Raw genomic sequence first — 16,291 nt, 5'->3', positions numbered from 1 at the left:
TTAGGCTCACGTTTTACCCACACAAATGCTTAGAAATTCTTATCCGAAGAAACTATAACTTGTGCCATTAAGCTTTAAGCCATGATTTAAAGTTTCTTAACCTAACATTAACATTGGAGGTCGTGCTATAGAAAACAATAAGTAAATAAACTGTTTCCTCCCTCTTCCTCATTTATAACCTGAAATTTGGCAGAATTCAATCTCAACAGAGCACTACATGCCAGCCATCAAATGTCTGTGTTTCGATCAGGTAAGTGTCATTCAAATTCCTTTGCCTTAAATTCTCTAGAGTACGTCTGGATGAATCGGTTCATGAAGTCAATTGCATGCAGTAATAATTCAGGACTATAAGATAGCACTGTTAGTCTTTGGTGGCGGCCCACATTGATCTATAGTCGTGGTCACCAGTTTGTTGAACGTTTTGAAGTCACTCCTGTGCTTCCTCTTTCTGCCCAATGTTTCCACTCCATGAAAGACATAATCATAGTGTGGAATAACTAATGTTATTATGGCTCTGGTAGAGGGCCGCTAACATTTATTTCTGTTTCTAAATGTCATAACTCACTGCTATGATGAAGCAACAGTTGATAACAAAACTTGTTACCCTCTTACCCACTGCTGCTACTCGATAAAGGCCTTCCAGGCCAGGGTGACAGAGCTCTCTGGGAGCCTGTCAGTGCAGGATGGCTTAGATGCTTTCAGTGAAAGCAGAAAGCACACCTGCAGCAGGTGGAAGGAAGGCAGGGAAGGTAGCGTGGCTGCTGAAGGATGACAGGTAAGGTATTTATTTTTTCATTTGGAACAGGGAGGAGAGAGCATGTTATGTATGGTTCCCAATTACTGCTCTGCCCCTGTGTAGCAGTTGACGCCATTCTGCCACTTTATGTAATTATGTGCCATTTGCAGTAAAACGTTACAGCGAAGCGTGCTGTTTGCTGCAAACATTTATGCAAATGCACACGAACAACAGAATGTGATTGGTTGTTTGCTTAAATGCACACTCCTTTCAAAAATTTACTTGAGAGCACATTTTGAGTTAAAATATACTGGAAAATGATGGACTTATATTTTTTGTAAGTACGTATACGTTTGTACAATTTTGCTGACATTTTGCAGAATTACGCAAAAGTAAATAGCACGATTTCGCACACCCTTTTTCCTTTGTGTGTGTCTGGTCCCTTCCTTAATTCACATATTTTCCATTTGAAAATACCAGACAACACTTTGTAGACCAAAAATGCAGCATCAGGTCATTATAAAAGTTTGAAAGCACAAACCCTTTTCACAAAAGCTCTTAGTTTAAACATTGTTTGCAGTTTCACAGTATCTTCGCCTGACACCACTATGATGCAGTGCATATGAACATACCTTTTTCTACACTTTCCAGGGAAGAGACAGGAGGTCAGGCAACCAAATCTTTGCAGCCAACTTTTTCTGGTCAGGAAAAGACAGAGAAGGGGGCAAAAAGTCAAGCACACTCAGAAATGAACATGTAAACAAATGTCGGTTGGGGTTGGGCATGCCTTGCAACCAAATGTCCATGTGTTCACCGATTACTTTTAAACCTCTTTCACCCTGCTTGTACTTGTCAAGTTTCTGCTCCTCTTTCCTGCCTTAAAGTCATGTTCCTTGCCCTGTGCTAGGGATCAGTTGTGACAGAATGCTAAGCAAGTTGTAACATAGCGGACAGGGAAATGAGTACAACAAAACTGGTACATGGAGCAGTATCTTTAACAAAAAGTGTGAGCTCAACCTTAATGGTTGTTAAGTATGTTGGACATGTTTATTTCTGAGTGTGTGTTCACTTTGTGAAGTTTGGAACAGACAGAGGCTACGTAGACATGGATCACGGCAAGAAGGGGAGGACAAAACTTAATCTACAAGAGGGTGAGAGAGAGCAGGGTAGGTATGACAGGAGAGCAGTTGAACAGGAAAAGGATAGTGCTTCATGTGTGGGATGTCATTGTTTGTGGGATGTCATTACCAGGGTACGGAACCTACACTCAATTCTCAGGAAAAGACTCACATTTCATTGTTAGACTTTGACCTACAGCAAGAGAGAAAGCCAGATATGGGAGAAGAAAGAGGGGGAAGAAAGATAGGTCAACGGTGCAAAGTGAGAAAGCAGGGGTGAAAAAGAACCTGCAAGAGTGAGAAAAAGAGAGAGGATGTGTAGAGACATGGAACTAAAACGAATGTGGTGGAATCAAGAAGAGGAAATCTTGATATTTGCCAGCCCCAGCATTCAGAAGTACCAGGCTCCTAACAAAAACCTTGGGTCCCTATGCTTATGTTTTTTTTTAAACAAATTAAGTGAGTTATATTGACAAACAGTACTAGGAATAGGGACATTTCATGCCACATTAGTGTCTTTTAAAGGTAGAAAAGAAGAGTCTGGTGTTGGTGGTTGATAATGGGATGGAGGGAGGTGATTCGTGAACAGGGCCAGGGCATCAGAAGCACACGTCCAGGGAATGCACCTCTCTCTTGTTGGGCTTCCAGAAGATATGAGATTGAACTCCGCCTCCTCTTTCTCTTTTGTCTCCTTGATATCCTCCTGTTCTGAATCATCCTCTGCATTCCTTTCAGGCACAGGCGCTGCAAAACAAAGAGGGTTTGTATTTGTAAAGTGAGGAAGGGCCCTGCCGCAGGAAGCAGGTGGAACTGAGCTCAGTCATTTACTTTAACCCTTTTGTTTAAGAAAATGACACAAGCCCCCCAATTGACCAATCTAGATGAAATTCAGACATTGTAATTAGCATAATCACATAAGAGATTGTGTAGTATTTTCCATAACAATAAACATAAGGTAAAGACAATGAAGAAGGCATGACAGATCTGTAACAGTCAAAAGGAAAGTTTGGCCCACTTAGTTTGTGGATGTTCTGCCTTACTCAACAAGTGCAGACTATGGTTATGAAAGGTCTTTAATCCCATGGCAACGCATTTGCTGACAAACCGTCATCTTCTGTTTGCAAGAAGAACTTCTTCAAGCCTCAAGTGGTGACTAGATTGTCAAATATATTAATCTAGTTGATAGGTTGTTAGAGCAGCTGCCATAGTGCCTGTGATAGTGGCACTAGTGAGGTTGATTTGTAACTGGGGATGAACCAACCAGCACTGATAAGCTTTATTTTCCAATTATATATATATGTTCTATCCCCATTACCCTGAGCCATTAGTGAGACCATTCTCTCCAAGCCGATGACTAATGATTTTAATATAAAAAGTCATTTCATATGGATGCTTGGATGAGACTGGCCCTCAATTCAATTAAACCGCTTCACAATCTTCAGTTATTTTCCACCTACTGAACTCTGAATAATGCCACATTTTTATGCACTTGCTCTGTATGTATTTTCATATTACTGAGTGTTTCAAATAAAAAGCTTTTTTAACCGATACTTTTGCACAATACGTTGATTATACTTTTTGATATGAATAGTCTAAGATTGAACTGCGGATCTATTAACTGCTGCATTAACTTGTATTCAGTCTTTCTATTGATTTTAGCTTAAAAATGCTGATACATTGTGTTTTTATTGATTGTTTGATGTATGTAATGATGTTATTATGCACTTTTATGGTCTAGCTTAGACCGAATACATTTATCTTGATGATGATGAAGGCTTTTTTTAACTGATAGCAAGTGAACTCAGAAGCATTATGATGCCAAGATCGACCAAATGACTAATTAAGGAATCTTCCAAAAATGGACTAAATCAAAAGCTACCACAACAGCCTGCAAACTACGACCACACATTGCAAGAACATCTACTCTACTAAATCTAAAATTCAGATCTGCAACATCAGCCATAGTGATCAGGTGCAATTCAGTTTGCAATTCCATCAAACCACCCAAAAAGTATTTGTCCTCAGTCTCTTCTCAAAGCTCACCTCAGCCACACAGCAATATGCGGCTGGAAACAATCAAAGCCTCCGTGGTCCAGCTGAACAATGACCAGCAGTACCATCCAATGCCATATTGTTACTTTAGCATCCTGGCACAGATACTCAATGCATCCCTGGAACATAACCGCTCCCTCCCTTGACATTAAAGATTAATATAACACGTTGCCTAAACTAATGCCCCACTACACACCAGCCACAGTCTTGAGATCAGTAGACATCACAAGATCAACCAACGAAGAATCAAGCAATAAAACTAAATCCCTCATTAAGAGGTCCCTTTTAATTCTGATGGGGAGAAAGGAGCTGTTCCCAGCCCCATTAGAATAATGAGACCCACAGCAGCGCCACTGGGTTGTTTTGTTGCACCTAGAGATTCTAGCTCCTGAAAGCAGCCAAAATCTCATGTGAAACTCTCATGAAAAAATGAGTATTTACTGGTGGAATGGGAGCTCGAATTACGGATTTCCCCAATAATTCCTCATTTTACAAGGAACCTCCTGATTCCGGTCCCAGAGTTATCAGTACCCCTGCTATCAGTAACTGGGCCGGGGGTTACCTATTAGGGCCACATCCTGGCTGATCTTCATTACGGTCTTAAAAACAGAATCACTGAGGCTCAAGGACTAAAGCTGTGGAATTTATGGAACTTGGGACAATAAATCAACTCTTATAATTCAGGAAATACCTAAAACTAGTAATTTTACGCAAGATCAATCAGCTAGAAAGTCTGACTTTGCCAACACTCTCAAACCTGAACAAGCCTATTCAAAAGCACACAGACTCGACCAATTATGGAACCTGAACAAGTACAATTGCTAGCACAGGTGTTCTAATACAAATTATTAATGAGTGTTCATGTATTGTGACTAACAGATTTGTATAGAAAATATAATAATGTAGAGAAAATAATGCGCACATTTGAAAATGTGATTATGATGAGTGGCCGCCAATGTTCACAAAGTGTACTTAATAATATTCTAATACTATGTAATGTTGAATATATGTTTGACTAATGTAGTAATATGTCATATTAAGGGTTACGTATTATGTAGTAATGGCAGCAAATCCTCATCCTTATCCCGCACGCTTAAAGTGTTTGAGGTAAGTGTTTTGTTGCTGTTTTCCTGACCAATTAGAGTCCCATGAGAAGTGTAGGCTTCCAAATACCCCATTCTAAAGCATCCTGTAATCTGTGGACCTAGGGCCATATTTTTTTTTCCAATTTTATTTATGCAAGTATCCCATTGTGCAATCATTTGCGCCATATGTAGAGCTTTAAACTCAAACCCAACACCATATTGTAACATTATCCTAAGCAAGTTAGTCATTTTCGGGCTTGTTCAGAGTATTATTTATGAAGTATATGGTCAGGTAATGCAATAATACTTATATAAATTTTCGGCAGTCCTACATAACAGTGGCATATTTTAGTGGTGAGCTATCTAGCTCACGTCAATACATTGGATAGCATATTCAACTTTAACAACTAAATTGCAATACTGTAATACATTTCACTAGATATAAACTGGGAGAAAGAACCTCTGCTTCGCACTACCAGACCAGTCCACACCATCTAGACGGCAGTCCCTAAATAGGTAGCCAGCCCCAGGCCGTGACCACATAAACTGAGTGAACAATGGCAGGAGGAGACCCAGACTGTGCAATGAAGTCGACAGGGGAGGGGGGAGGGTGCATCATCACCCAGACACACACAACTATTTATCACATGCTACCACTCTACCGCCCAATAGGGTATGACAATGCCCTAATCACGCTATTTAGTGATCATCCGCTGAGGGGTCTCCATCCTCTCCCATAGACTCCCTGTGCAGACTTTCAAGCATGCCATGCCAGAATTCAAGGTAGCGTTCTGCATGCTCATCCTTTCATGCCTTATGAAGGCGACAGTCCTCTCCAGTGGCCCACTCAATTAGGTCCTTCAGCCATGTCTCCTGTACCGGAGGGGCTGGACTCGCCCATCGAATCGCAATACGCCTCTTAACCAAAACAAGTCACAGCTGCGCAAATTTAAATGCCATTTTGCACCCTTTTTTGGGAGTGGGAGGAGGCCCAGTAAACAATGTTCCATCATTACCTGCAGTTTCATAGCTGTTGCACTTTTTGGCGCCAAAACAGTATAATAGAATTGCATGTCCATGTAACATGCTTGAAATTGGTGGGGACACGCTACACTGAGCACAGCTGTTAGACTTTTGACTTTATGCAGGGTCATCCCCAATCTTTTTGCCTCCTGCCTCCTGATGTTTCTGACCTGCTGTTGTTGGTTTTTGAACTCTGAGCACTTTACCACTGCTAACCAGTGCTAAAGTGCATGTGCCCTCTCTGTAAATTGTATTGTTGATTGGTTTATCCATGGTTGGCATATTTGATTTACCAGTAAGTCCCTAGTGGAGTGCACTAGAGGTGCCAGGGCTTGTAAATCAAATGCTACTAGTGGGCCTGCAGCACTGGTTGTGCCACCCACATAAGTAGCTCTGTAATTATATCTCAGACCTGCCACTGCAGTGTCTGTGTGTTCAGTTTTTAAACTGTAAATTCGACTTGGGAAGTGTACCCACTTGCCAGGCCTAAACATTCCCTTTTCTTACATTAAGGTAGGCCTTAGGTAGCCCCAAGGGCTGGGTGCAGTGTACAGTTAAGGTAGGACATATAGTAATGTGTTTTATATGTCCTGACAGTGAAATACTGCTAAATTCGTTTTTCACTGTTGCAAGGCCTGTCCCTCTCATAGGTTAACATGGGGGCTACCTTTAAATATGATTAAAGTGTAGATTCCCTTTGGGAACGGATGGACATGTGGAGTTTGGGGTCTCTGAGCTCACAATTTGAAAATACATCTTTCAGTAAAGATGATTTTAAGATTCTGTGTTTGAAAATGCCACTTCTAGAAAGTGAGCATTTTCTTGCTTATACCATTTCTGTGACTCTGTCTGTTTGTGGATTCCCTGTCTGGGTCAGTTTGACAGTTGGGCTGGTTACACTTCACACGAGACAGTGACACAAAGGGAGCTGGGGTGTAGTCTACATTTCCTGATGAGCTATCTGTGCTAGGAAGGAGGGGAAGAGTGGTCACTCACAACTGAAAGGGCTGTACCTGCCCTCACACAATGCAGTCTCCAACCCCCTGGTGTGTGTCTGGGGCCTGACCTGGGCAAGGCAGGATTTCACAAACTAGAGAGACTTTGCTTCGAAGTAGGCCTACTTCAAAGGGCAAAATGGGTATAAGAAGGGAACCCAAAACCACAGACTTTAGAACACTTCTGGAAACCAAGAGGAACCTCTGCCTGGAGAAGAGCTGAAGAGCTGTGGAAGAAGAGCTGCCCTGCCTGTGACTGTGCTTTGTGGAGCTATCCTGCAGTTGCTACTTCTGCCAAAGTATGAGGGCAAAGACTGGACTTTGTGTGCCTTCCATCTTGTGAAGACCTCCAAGGGCTTGATTTAGAGTTTGCCTCCTGTTGTTTGAAGTCTCAGAGACAGCAAAAACTTCTCTCTGCCAGCACCTGGAGTCTCTGGAGAGACTCCTACACTGCCAAGTTGTGCCCAACCAGTTCCTGGGACTCTGAAAGGAGAAGCTGGCAGCCTAAGAGGAAGAAATCCACGCACAGAACGCTGTGCGGGGAAAACATTAACGCAACCCCAATCTGCGGCAAAAAAATCGACGCGCCACCGGCTTCGCGGCTGAAAATCCACACTCACCTGTAACGCAGCCGAAGAATCGACGCACAGAGCTGGAGAAACAACACGCAGCATCGCTGACGGAGCCTGGTGAGATCGCAAACCGCGCTGCGTGGTTTTCAGATCATCGTGCGGCTGGATTTCCAACGCAAGTACCGCTGGGCACGTAAAAACAACGCAGGGTCTGCCCGGACCCGAGAGTGCTGACCGGATTGATGCATCGCTCTCCTGGGAGAGAAGAAACAACGCACCCCGACCTGACGAAAGGGGAAACGGCGCAAGGTCTCGCTCGTGAGTGATATCGATGCATCGCAAGCCCTTTTTGACATACACACTTGCCTGTGGGGGGTTATTTTTGACGCACCCAAGGTACATTTTCACGCTAACAGTGTTAGTGTGTGTTTAAAACTACATGAAGACTCTTTTTGCTTTTTAATTGATAACTTGACTTGTGTATTATGGATTTTTGTTGTTTTGGTCTTGTTTTGTTTAGATAATTATTTCCTATTTTTCTAAACCTGTGTTGTGCCATTTTGTAGTGATTTCATTAAGTTACTGTGTGTGTTGGTACAAATACTTTACACCTAGCACTCTGAAGTTAAGCCTACTGCTTGTGCCAAGCTACCAAGGGGGTAAGCAGGGGTTAGCAGAGGGTGATTCTCTTTTACCCTGACTAGAGTGAAGGTCCTTGCTTGGACAGGGGGTAACCTGGCTGACAACCAAAGACCCCATTTCTAACAACAGCCATCAGACGCAACGAGAACAGCTTATGCTGGCATTGCCTTGTCAGGTATACTCTATGCAAATAGTAAAAATGTGTCAATTTAAACATGGCATTGCTAGTCCCCTCATGCGCTAATGCACAGGCCCTATTCCACTCCCCATCTGTAAGCGTAGATCCCAGGTCTGCCTCCCACTTATCCTTAACCCAGTGATACTGATCTGGCTATCTCTCTTGAGGGCCTTAATAGGTTCTAGAAAGAAGCCCATGCTCACAGCCCCGGTCTGTAATAGCTGTTGCAAGGTGAGATTCAGTGGGTTCTGCAGGTAAAGAGGTCTAGATCTCCCGAGCTCTCTGCAGGAGGCTAGTGTATTGTAGGGATTGTCCCTGGTCTATTCCAAAGAGGTTCTCAGCTTCTTCTCACGTGACAAATGTGCCATTTTGATTCAATCCCATGCATTGTTACAGCCGCCTGCTCGCCATCTAGAAAAATCTAGTAACTTGGAGGCCCTAACAAAAAGGCGAAGCTGCCTGCACGCCATATAGAAAAATCTAGCAACTCTGAGGCCCTAACAAAAGGACAAATCCACCAGAGGGAGAAGGCGCACATATGGCACTCTCTGCAAAACCCATGTGACAGCTATCTCCCAAACCTTCGCCACCTGTAACACCAAAAAGGGGCTATCCCGCAGTAGTCCAGCTCCACTCATGAGCAGGCCTGGCAATCTGGATGTACATATAGAACCTGCTAGTAATTCTTTTTCCCAGTTGGGGGTATCACTACACCACATGGCCGCATACTGTAATAAACTCGCCATATAATATAAATGGAGGCCTGTCAGCCCCAGTCTCCTGTCAGCTGAGTCTAACTTCGAAACCTCTAGGCGGACTCTGCATCTTCTACCTGCCCAAATTAAAGATCACAATAGTTTATCAATCTGAAAAAGCAAAGAAGGCAATTCACAGAAGGAGTTTTAAATAGACACCGTGGGAGTAATACCATTTTACTGAGTGCTATTCTATCCATTTCCGATACTGGTAGGGCAATCCAGAACTGAACAGAGGCACAGAGACTATCCATTATTCTTCCCATGTTCAATTCTATTGACGCTGAAGGGAGTGGGCTATTTGCATGTCCAAGTACTGAAAAGACTTGGTCTCCCATGTCAACCCCACCTGCGTCAATGCCGATGCCTCAACAATGGCCAGCCCCGACATGGGGAACAGTACCATCTTTCGGTGATTGAACGCCACCATGGTAGTGCCATATTTACAATACGGCGCACCATGGCGCATGTTAGGGGCAACAGTGTCATTTTCTTATGCTATTGTAACACTATACTGGATTATCGTAAAAAAAAATACGCTAATCCAGTATAGTGTTAAGAGGCCCATTGAAATCAATGGGAATCTCATTTTAACTTTAACGCCAAAACTGACACTAGAAATGGCACAATCGGAATCTTGTAGATTCCATTGTGCCATTTTTAGCGATCCTCCAACAAGGGAACGCCCCCTTTGCATACATCATGCATATGTTATGCATGATGTGGCGCAAAGGGATTACAAGGGGGCGCAAACTCAGTTTTGCCACCTTGTAAATATGGTAGTAGCCCGTTAGTGTCACATTTGCGGCAAACATTTTGCCGCTAAGAGGCGCAAGGAACTTGTAAATCTGGCCTCTAGTATTCTAAGCTTAGCCTCAATTAACACCCTCTCCATCAAATGAGGACATGCACTTCCCTGTGAGCCAAGCACCATCATTGGGTGAAATACGAATTAGCACCAGTTGCATTGTCGCTCAATATACACATCCACACAGGGAATGCACATTGGGACACATTACAGTGGCCTCGACACGTGTCACATAGGATAGGGGAACTTTTCATGTTCAGTTTCCCAGTAACTCTAATTCATGGTTTCTGAAGCCCCCCTCCACCCTGTTTCCGGGGCATGAAGAACATTCTAGTGGGATAGACAGTGGGTCTGTGGTTGGTAAAATGAATCCTCTCTCTGCCTCTTCCACCTCATAGAAATAACTGCAAGATCTTGGGGCAAGCAACCACACATGCAGGGGCATAGCTTGGTCAGAAAAATTGGAGGGGTGTGAGCTTCAGATTTTCCAACAATCACACTTGCATATAATGTTAAAATACATTATACAATAAGCAGGGAGCACAACAGGTGCTTAAGGGGCAGCTGAAAGAGAGAGGAATACGGATTAGTAGGGGACTTTAATGAGAGAAAACACAATATTTTGTCAAATAACCAACATTTTTGAGGACTTTCAAAACAGGACCATGTCTGTGTGCATGCAAACATCTCAGGTGAAAACTGACAGACGCCTCACCATACCAGACTCAAAGCACCTGTACCCAACTATTCATCGGAAAATACATCTATTATGGGGGTGTAACACCCCACACGCCCCCTGAAGCTACACCCCAGCACACATGAACTGCTAGGAGGTTGTTCAGTACCTGATCCTACCCTTGAGAGTGAGGCGTTAAAGTAGCAACGCAGTATACTGGTCCACTCAGAGCTCTTCCTCAAAGTCTGAAACAAATTTTGTAAAAGACCCTAAGCCAATCCATCCTGAGTGGCCTGGCCATCCCAAACAGACTCACACAAGTAGCTTATGGTGGGCCTAGTGCCCACCTCTCGCATTGTTGGGCTACTCACTGTGCCTTATTCCCAGGGTGTGGAGAACGTGTTCCAAGCTGACCCACCCAGGAGAGGTCCTGTTAGAAATGGGGTTTTTGGTTGGCAGTCAGGTTACCCTCTGTCCAAGCAAGAACCCTCACTCTAGTCAGGGCAAGTCACACACAATCCAAAATTAGCCTGTGCCCACCCTCTGGTAGCTTGGCACGAGCAGTCAGGCTTAACTTAGAAGGCAATGTGTAAAGTATTTGTGCAATAAATCATACAATACCACCATATAGCACCACAAAAATACACCACACAGTGTTTAGAAAAATATATAATATTTATCAGGATAATTGTAGGTCAAAACGAATAAAGTTGCAATGTGAATTTGTAAAGATATCACTGAAAAGTGATATAAAGTGTCTTAAGTCTTTAAAAAGCAAACAAAGTCTCTTTCAAGCACAAAGTACCTGGTTTGGAGTGGAAAATCTCCACAGAGGGCCGCAGAAGAAGAGATACGTGGAAAAATGGTGTGTGCGTCGATTTCTCCCTAGCACACACGGACTTGCGTCGTTATTTTTCACGCGGGGAAGTCGTGCGTCATTTTCTGGCACGCGGACAGTCTCTTTCTGTGGATCGCGGGGATTACCAGATGTCCCGGGACTGTGCGTGGATTCTCCTGCTTGTTTTCCGGCTGCACGTAGTTCTGCGGGGCTGTGGGTCGAAGTTTCGCTCTCACAGCAGGAGTCGCGTCGATTTCTCCTCTGGAGGTCGGGTGACGTTATCCTTGCGAGGCCGTGCGTCGAAGTTCCGGTCGTACCGAAGGCGTTGCGTCGATCAGCGCCGGTGTGCGGCGTTTTTCTGGCCGCGGAACAAGCTGTGCGTCGGACATTTTGGCGCACAAAGCGTCCAAGTGAAAAAGAGAAGTCTTTTTGGTCCTGAGACTTCAGGGAACAGGAGGCAAGCTCTATCCAAGCCCTTGGAGAGCACTTTCACAGCCAGGCAAGAGTTCAGCAAGGCAGCAGGCCAACAGCAAGGCAGCAGTCCTTTGTAGCAAGCAGACAGGTGAGTCCTTTGAGCAGCCAGGCAGTTCTTCTTGGCAGGATGTTGTTTCTGGTTTCTTCTCCAGCAAGTGTCTGATGAGGTAGGGCAGAGGCCCTGTTTTATACCCAAATGTGCCTTTGAAGTGGGGGAGACTTCAAAGAGTGGCTAAGAAGTACACCAGGTCCCCTTTCAGTTCAATCCTGTCTGCCAGGGTCCCAGTAGGGGGTGTGGCAATCCTTTGTGTGAGAGCAGGCCCTCCACCCTCCCAGCCCAGGAAGACCCATTCAAAATGCAGATGTATGCAAGTGAGGCTGAGTACCCCGTGTTTGGGGTGTGTCTGAGTGAATGCACAAGGAGCTGTCAACCAAGCCCAGCCAGACGTGGATTGTAAGGCACAGAAAGATTTAAGTGCAAAGAAATGCTCACTTTCTAAAAGTGGCATTTCTAGAATATTAATATTAAATCCGACTTCGCCAGTCAGCAGGATTTTGTATTACCATTCTGGCCATACTAAATATGACCTGCCTGCTCCTTTCAGATCAGCAGCTGCCACTTCAACAATGTACGAGGGCAGCCCCAATGTTAGCTTATGAAGGGAGCAGGCCTCACAGTAGTGCAAAAACGAATTTCGGAGTTTTACACTACCAGGACATATAACTACACAGGTACATGTCCTGCCTTTTACCCACAGAGCACCCTCCTCTAGGGATTACCTAGGGCACACATTAGGGGTGACTTATATGTAGAAAAAGGGGAGTTCTAGGCTTGGCAAGTACTTTTAAATGCCAAGTCGAGGTGACAGTGAAAATGCACACACAGACCTTGCAATGGCAGGCCTGAGGTAAGGTAAAGGGGCTACTTAAGTGGGTGGCACAACCAGTGCTGCAGGCCCACTAGTAGCATTTAATCTACATGCCCTAGGCACCTAAAGTGCACATTACTAGGGACTTATAGGTAAATTAAATAGTCTAATCAGGTAGGATCCAAGGTTACCATGTTTAAAGGGAGAGAGCATATGCATTTTAGCACTAGTTAGCAGTGGTAAAGTGCGCAGAGTCTAAAAGCCAGCAAAAATGAGGTCAGAAAAAGAGAAGGAGGAAGGCAAAAAGTTTGGGGATGACCCTGTCAAAAAGCCAGGTCCAACATGTCCCCCTACCAGCCTAAAGCCAGGGTAGACTAATCAACACTCTGATGGACTTCCCTGCTTAAGGCGATAGAACATGGACAATGGCACACTACTGCAGGGGCACTCGCCAGTTCTATGCCTTTCTGAACTCAGTGAGGCTTCTTTGTCTATACTGTCATGGGCCACTGATCTGGCCCATGGGGAACCCTTCTCATCACCTGAGGACCCCATCTGTAAAGCTCCTAACTTTAATTTGCTTACAGATGCATCCCAGTATGCAGACAGTACCACCATGGCCAACAAAGTGATGTGGCCCATTCCATTCCTTGGGTCTGACTTCTGTCCCCAACCCAGGGAAAACTCTGCCCACAAGGACAGAAACCAACAGATGCCACTGACAGCTGTCAGTGTTATGAGCCAGGCCCCCGACCATCCACTGCTAGATGGAGACCCTGAGGGGAGCCATTGGATGAGCTTCTCCTCCAACAGGGGGGCTGGTAGGGAGCTCCCAAGGGATTCCTGTAGCATCCCAGAATGGGGGGCAGTAACCCCAGGGGTCTTGCACCCCTTCTCCACTCTCACCAGGTCAGGGGTGGATCCCTGATACTGGTCCCTCAGCCCAGGGCCTGTACCCTGAGGCTGAAGAGAGGACAGGGGTGAGTCCTTCCTCACCGTGCCTCCCCATCTGGGCTTACATACCCTCCTCTGGGGAGTGGTACTGCCAGACATCTGTACTGTCAGGGCACCCTTGGGGGTCAACCCTCTCAGCTCTCCTGACACTAAGGGAAACTCATTCCCCAGAATGCAGTCAATGGGCAGCTGGGGACTCACTATGACCCGCCTCTGGGTCACCCCCCCAACCCACTCTAGGGACACCCGGGCCATGGGGCGGAAGAAATCTTCCCCAATGGATGGAGTCACTCTACACACCTGTCTGGTGTACTGCTCTGGTGACACTAGTCTCTCCACAATCATGGTAAGACTAGCCCCTGTGTCTCTCAGAGCGGTGACTGGGACCCCATTCACTCCCACCTGGTGGAAGTGACGACTCCCACCCTCAGGGATCACCAGTTTACCCACAGAGTCCACCTCCCAACTAAAGGAGATGAAGGCATGGTCTACGACCTGCCCCTGGGGACTACATTCCCCTAAGGCCACATGGGCCACCCCTGTAGAGGTCCCAATATTGGGTGAGTTCTTGGACAGACAGAGTCCCCCTTCCTGTGTCCTAGCTGGGAACACTCAAAGCAGCGGGGTTGGGAATGGGATGCTTTGGGCTACTGCCCACCAGAACCCCCACCCTGTTTCTCAGATGGGGTATGGGAACCCTTTCCTCCCCCTTACTCTGGGCACTCATCTGGGTCATCTCTAACTTCCCCCTCACTCTGTCGGGGGAACCGGAACTACCCTTCTCGTGGTCACTCCCAGATACCTTTTTGGACACCCTGGTGCTTGCCCAGCGGTCCGCCTCCTCAGCAAGCTTCCTGGGATCAGTCAGCTTACTGTCTACCAAGTGCTGGCGCAACTCTTTAAAAGTAGTATTGAGCATATGCTCTCTCAGAATCAGGTCATATAACCCTTTATAATTATCTACTTTGTTGCCCCGCACCCATCCATTCAGTGCCTTACTGGAAAAGTCAAAGAAATCTATCCAGGTTTGTGTGGTTTGTTTGGTGCTGTCCCTGAACCTCTGACGGTATCCCTCAGGGGTCAGCCCAAACTTGGCAAGTAAAGTGGCTTTCTGAAGTGGGTTTTTTGTTTTGATCAGGTTGATCCAATGTGAGAAGTGTGTCCCTCCCCAATGGCGGCACATAACCCCACATAGCTACCCCCCATTGCCCTTCAGGAACCTCATGAGCCCTTAGTGCAACTTCATAATCAGCTAACCATTTATCTATGTCATCTCCCACCACAAAACTGGGCACCACATTTTTGGGTATACGAACCTTCTTTTCTCCAGCAGGTCCTGTCAGTATGCTGCCACCATTATTGCTGGATTCAGACTGTCTCGCCTTGATCTCCAGCTCCTTGAGACTCAGTTCATGAGCCAACAATAGTTTCTTTTCAGCCAAAGCTCTTTCAGCTTCCACCTGTTTGGCTGCTCTTTCAGCTTCAGCTTGTTTGGCTGCCCTTTCAGCTTCAGCTTGTTTAGCTTCTCTTTCAGCTTCAATCTGTTTGGCTGCTCTTTCAGCTTCAATCTGTTTGGCTGCTCTTTCAGCCTCAGCTTGCTTGGCTTCTCTCTCTGCCCTTCTTTCCTCCTGTTGAGCCTCAATTTTTAGTTTTGCCATTTGCAATTGGAACTCCCTTTCCCCTCTCCTTTCCTCTGCGGTCAGGCTTTGCACAGAGACACTGCTCCCTGGTCGGAAGGGGGCACAATTGCAGTGGTAACATAAACCACAGATAGCAACAAATCCTCTGAGGGGCCATTTTCTGGCTCCTCTTCCACATCATCCTCTTCTAAATGGGCTTCTGCCCAGGCCCTCAGCGCTACTTGAAAGTCCTCCTTTTTGGAGGCCCCTTGGGTGGGTACCCTCATTGCCCTGCAGAACCCTCTTAGCTGTTTGACCGTATATGTATCCAACAGGACTAGGTCAAAGTCTCCTACTTGAGACCCTGTCAGAGACATGTTGAGTGAGGATTTAGTTTTTGAAAATTGTCAGGAAAAAACGAATTTGCAAAAAAGAGATAAAAATCAAGTTGACCTTCAACTGTGGGTAGGTAGTGAAATACTTAGCTACTGTATGTCACTGCACAAATACAAGTCCTATCCCACCGCTGCCACCAATGTTAGAAAAGGGGGATTTTTGGTTGGCAGTCAGGTTACCCTCAGTCCAAGCAAGAACCCTCAATCTAGTCAGGGTAAGTCACACACAATCCAAAATTAGCCTGTGCCCACCCTCTGGTAGCTTGGCACGAGCAGTCATGCTTAACTTAGAAGGCAATGTGTAAAGTATTTGTGCAATAAATCATACAATACCACCATATAGCACCACAAAAATACACCACACAGTGTTTAGAAAAATATATAATATTTATCAGGATAATTGTAGGTCAAAACGAATAAAGTTGCAATGTGAATTTGTAAAGATATCACTGAAAAGTGATATAAAGTGTCTTAAGTAAAAAAGCAAACAAAGTCTCTTTCA

The 16,291-nt window shown here is 45.2% G+C and overlaps 1 protein-coding gene across 2 annotated transcripts in view; it reads right to left on the bottom strand.

Moving 5' to 3' along the window:
• The window catches only part of LOC138259941 (glutamic acid-rich protein-like), a 130,835-nt gene that overhangs the window by 37,288 nt on the left and 77,256 nt on the right, over positions 1-16,291 (bottom strand). The window contains exons 5-6 of one of the 2 annotated variants that reach the window (XM_069207936.1): positions 2,481-2,598; positions 1,369-1,434 (exon numbers count right to left, since the gene is read on the bottom strand). In XM_069207936.1, coding sequence (XP_069064037.1) covers positions 1,369-1,434; positions 2,481-2,598 — 184 coding nt within the window. The remainder of the gene's footprint in view (positions 1-1,368; positions 1,435-2,480; positions 2,599-16,291) is intronic. The other variant, XM_069207937.1, reaches the window with a different exon arrangement.

This window comes from Pleurodeles waltl, chromosome 9 (assembly GCF_031143425.1).
Source record: "Pleurodeles waltl isolate 20211129_DDA chromosome 9, aPleWal1.hap1.20221129, whole genome shotgun sequence".
Lineage (NCBI taxonomy): Eukaryota > Metazoa > Chordata > Amphibia > Caudata > Salamandridae > Pleurodeles > Pleurodeles waltl.
Note: the sequence above shows the minus strand (reverse complement) of the source record. Positions and strands in the feature narration are given on the sequence as shown.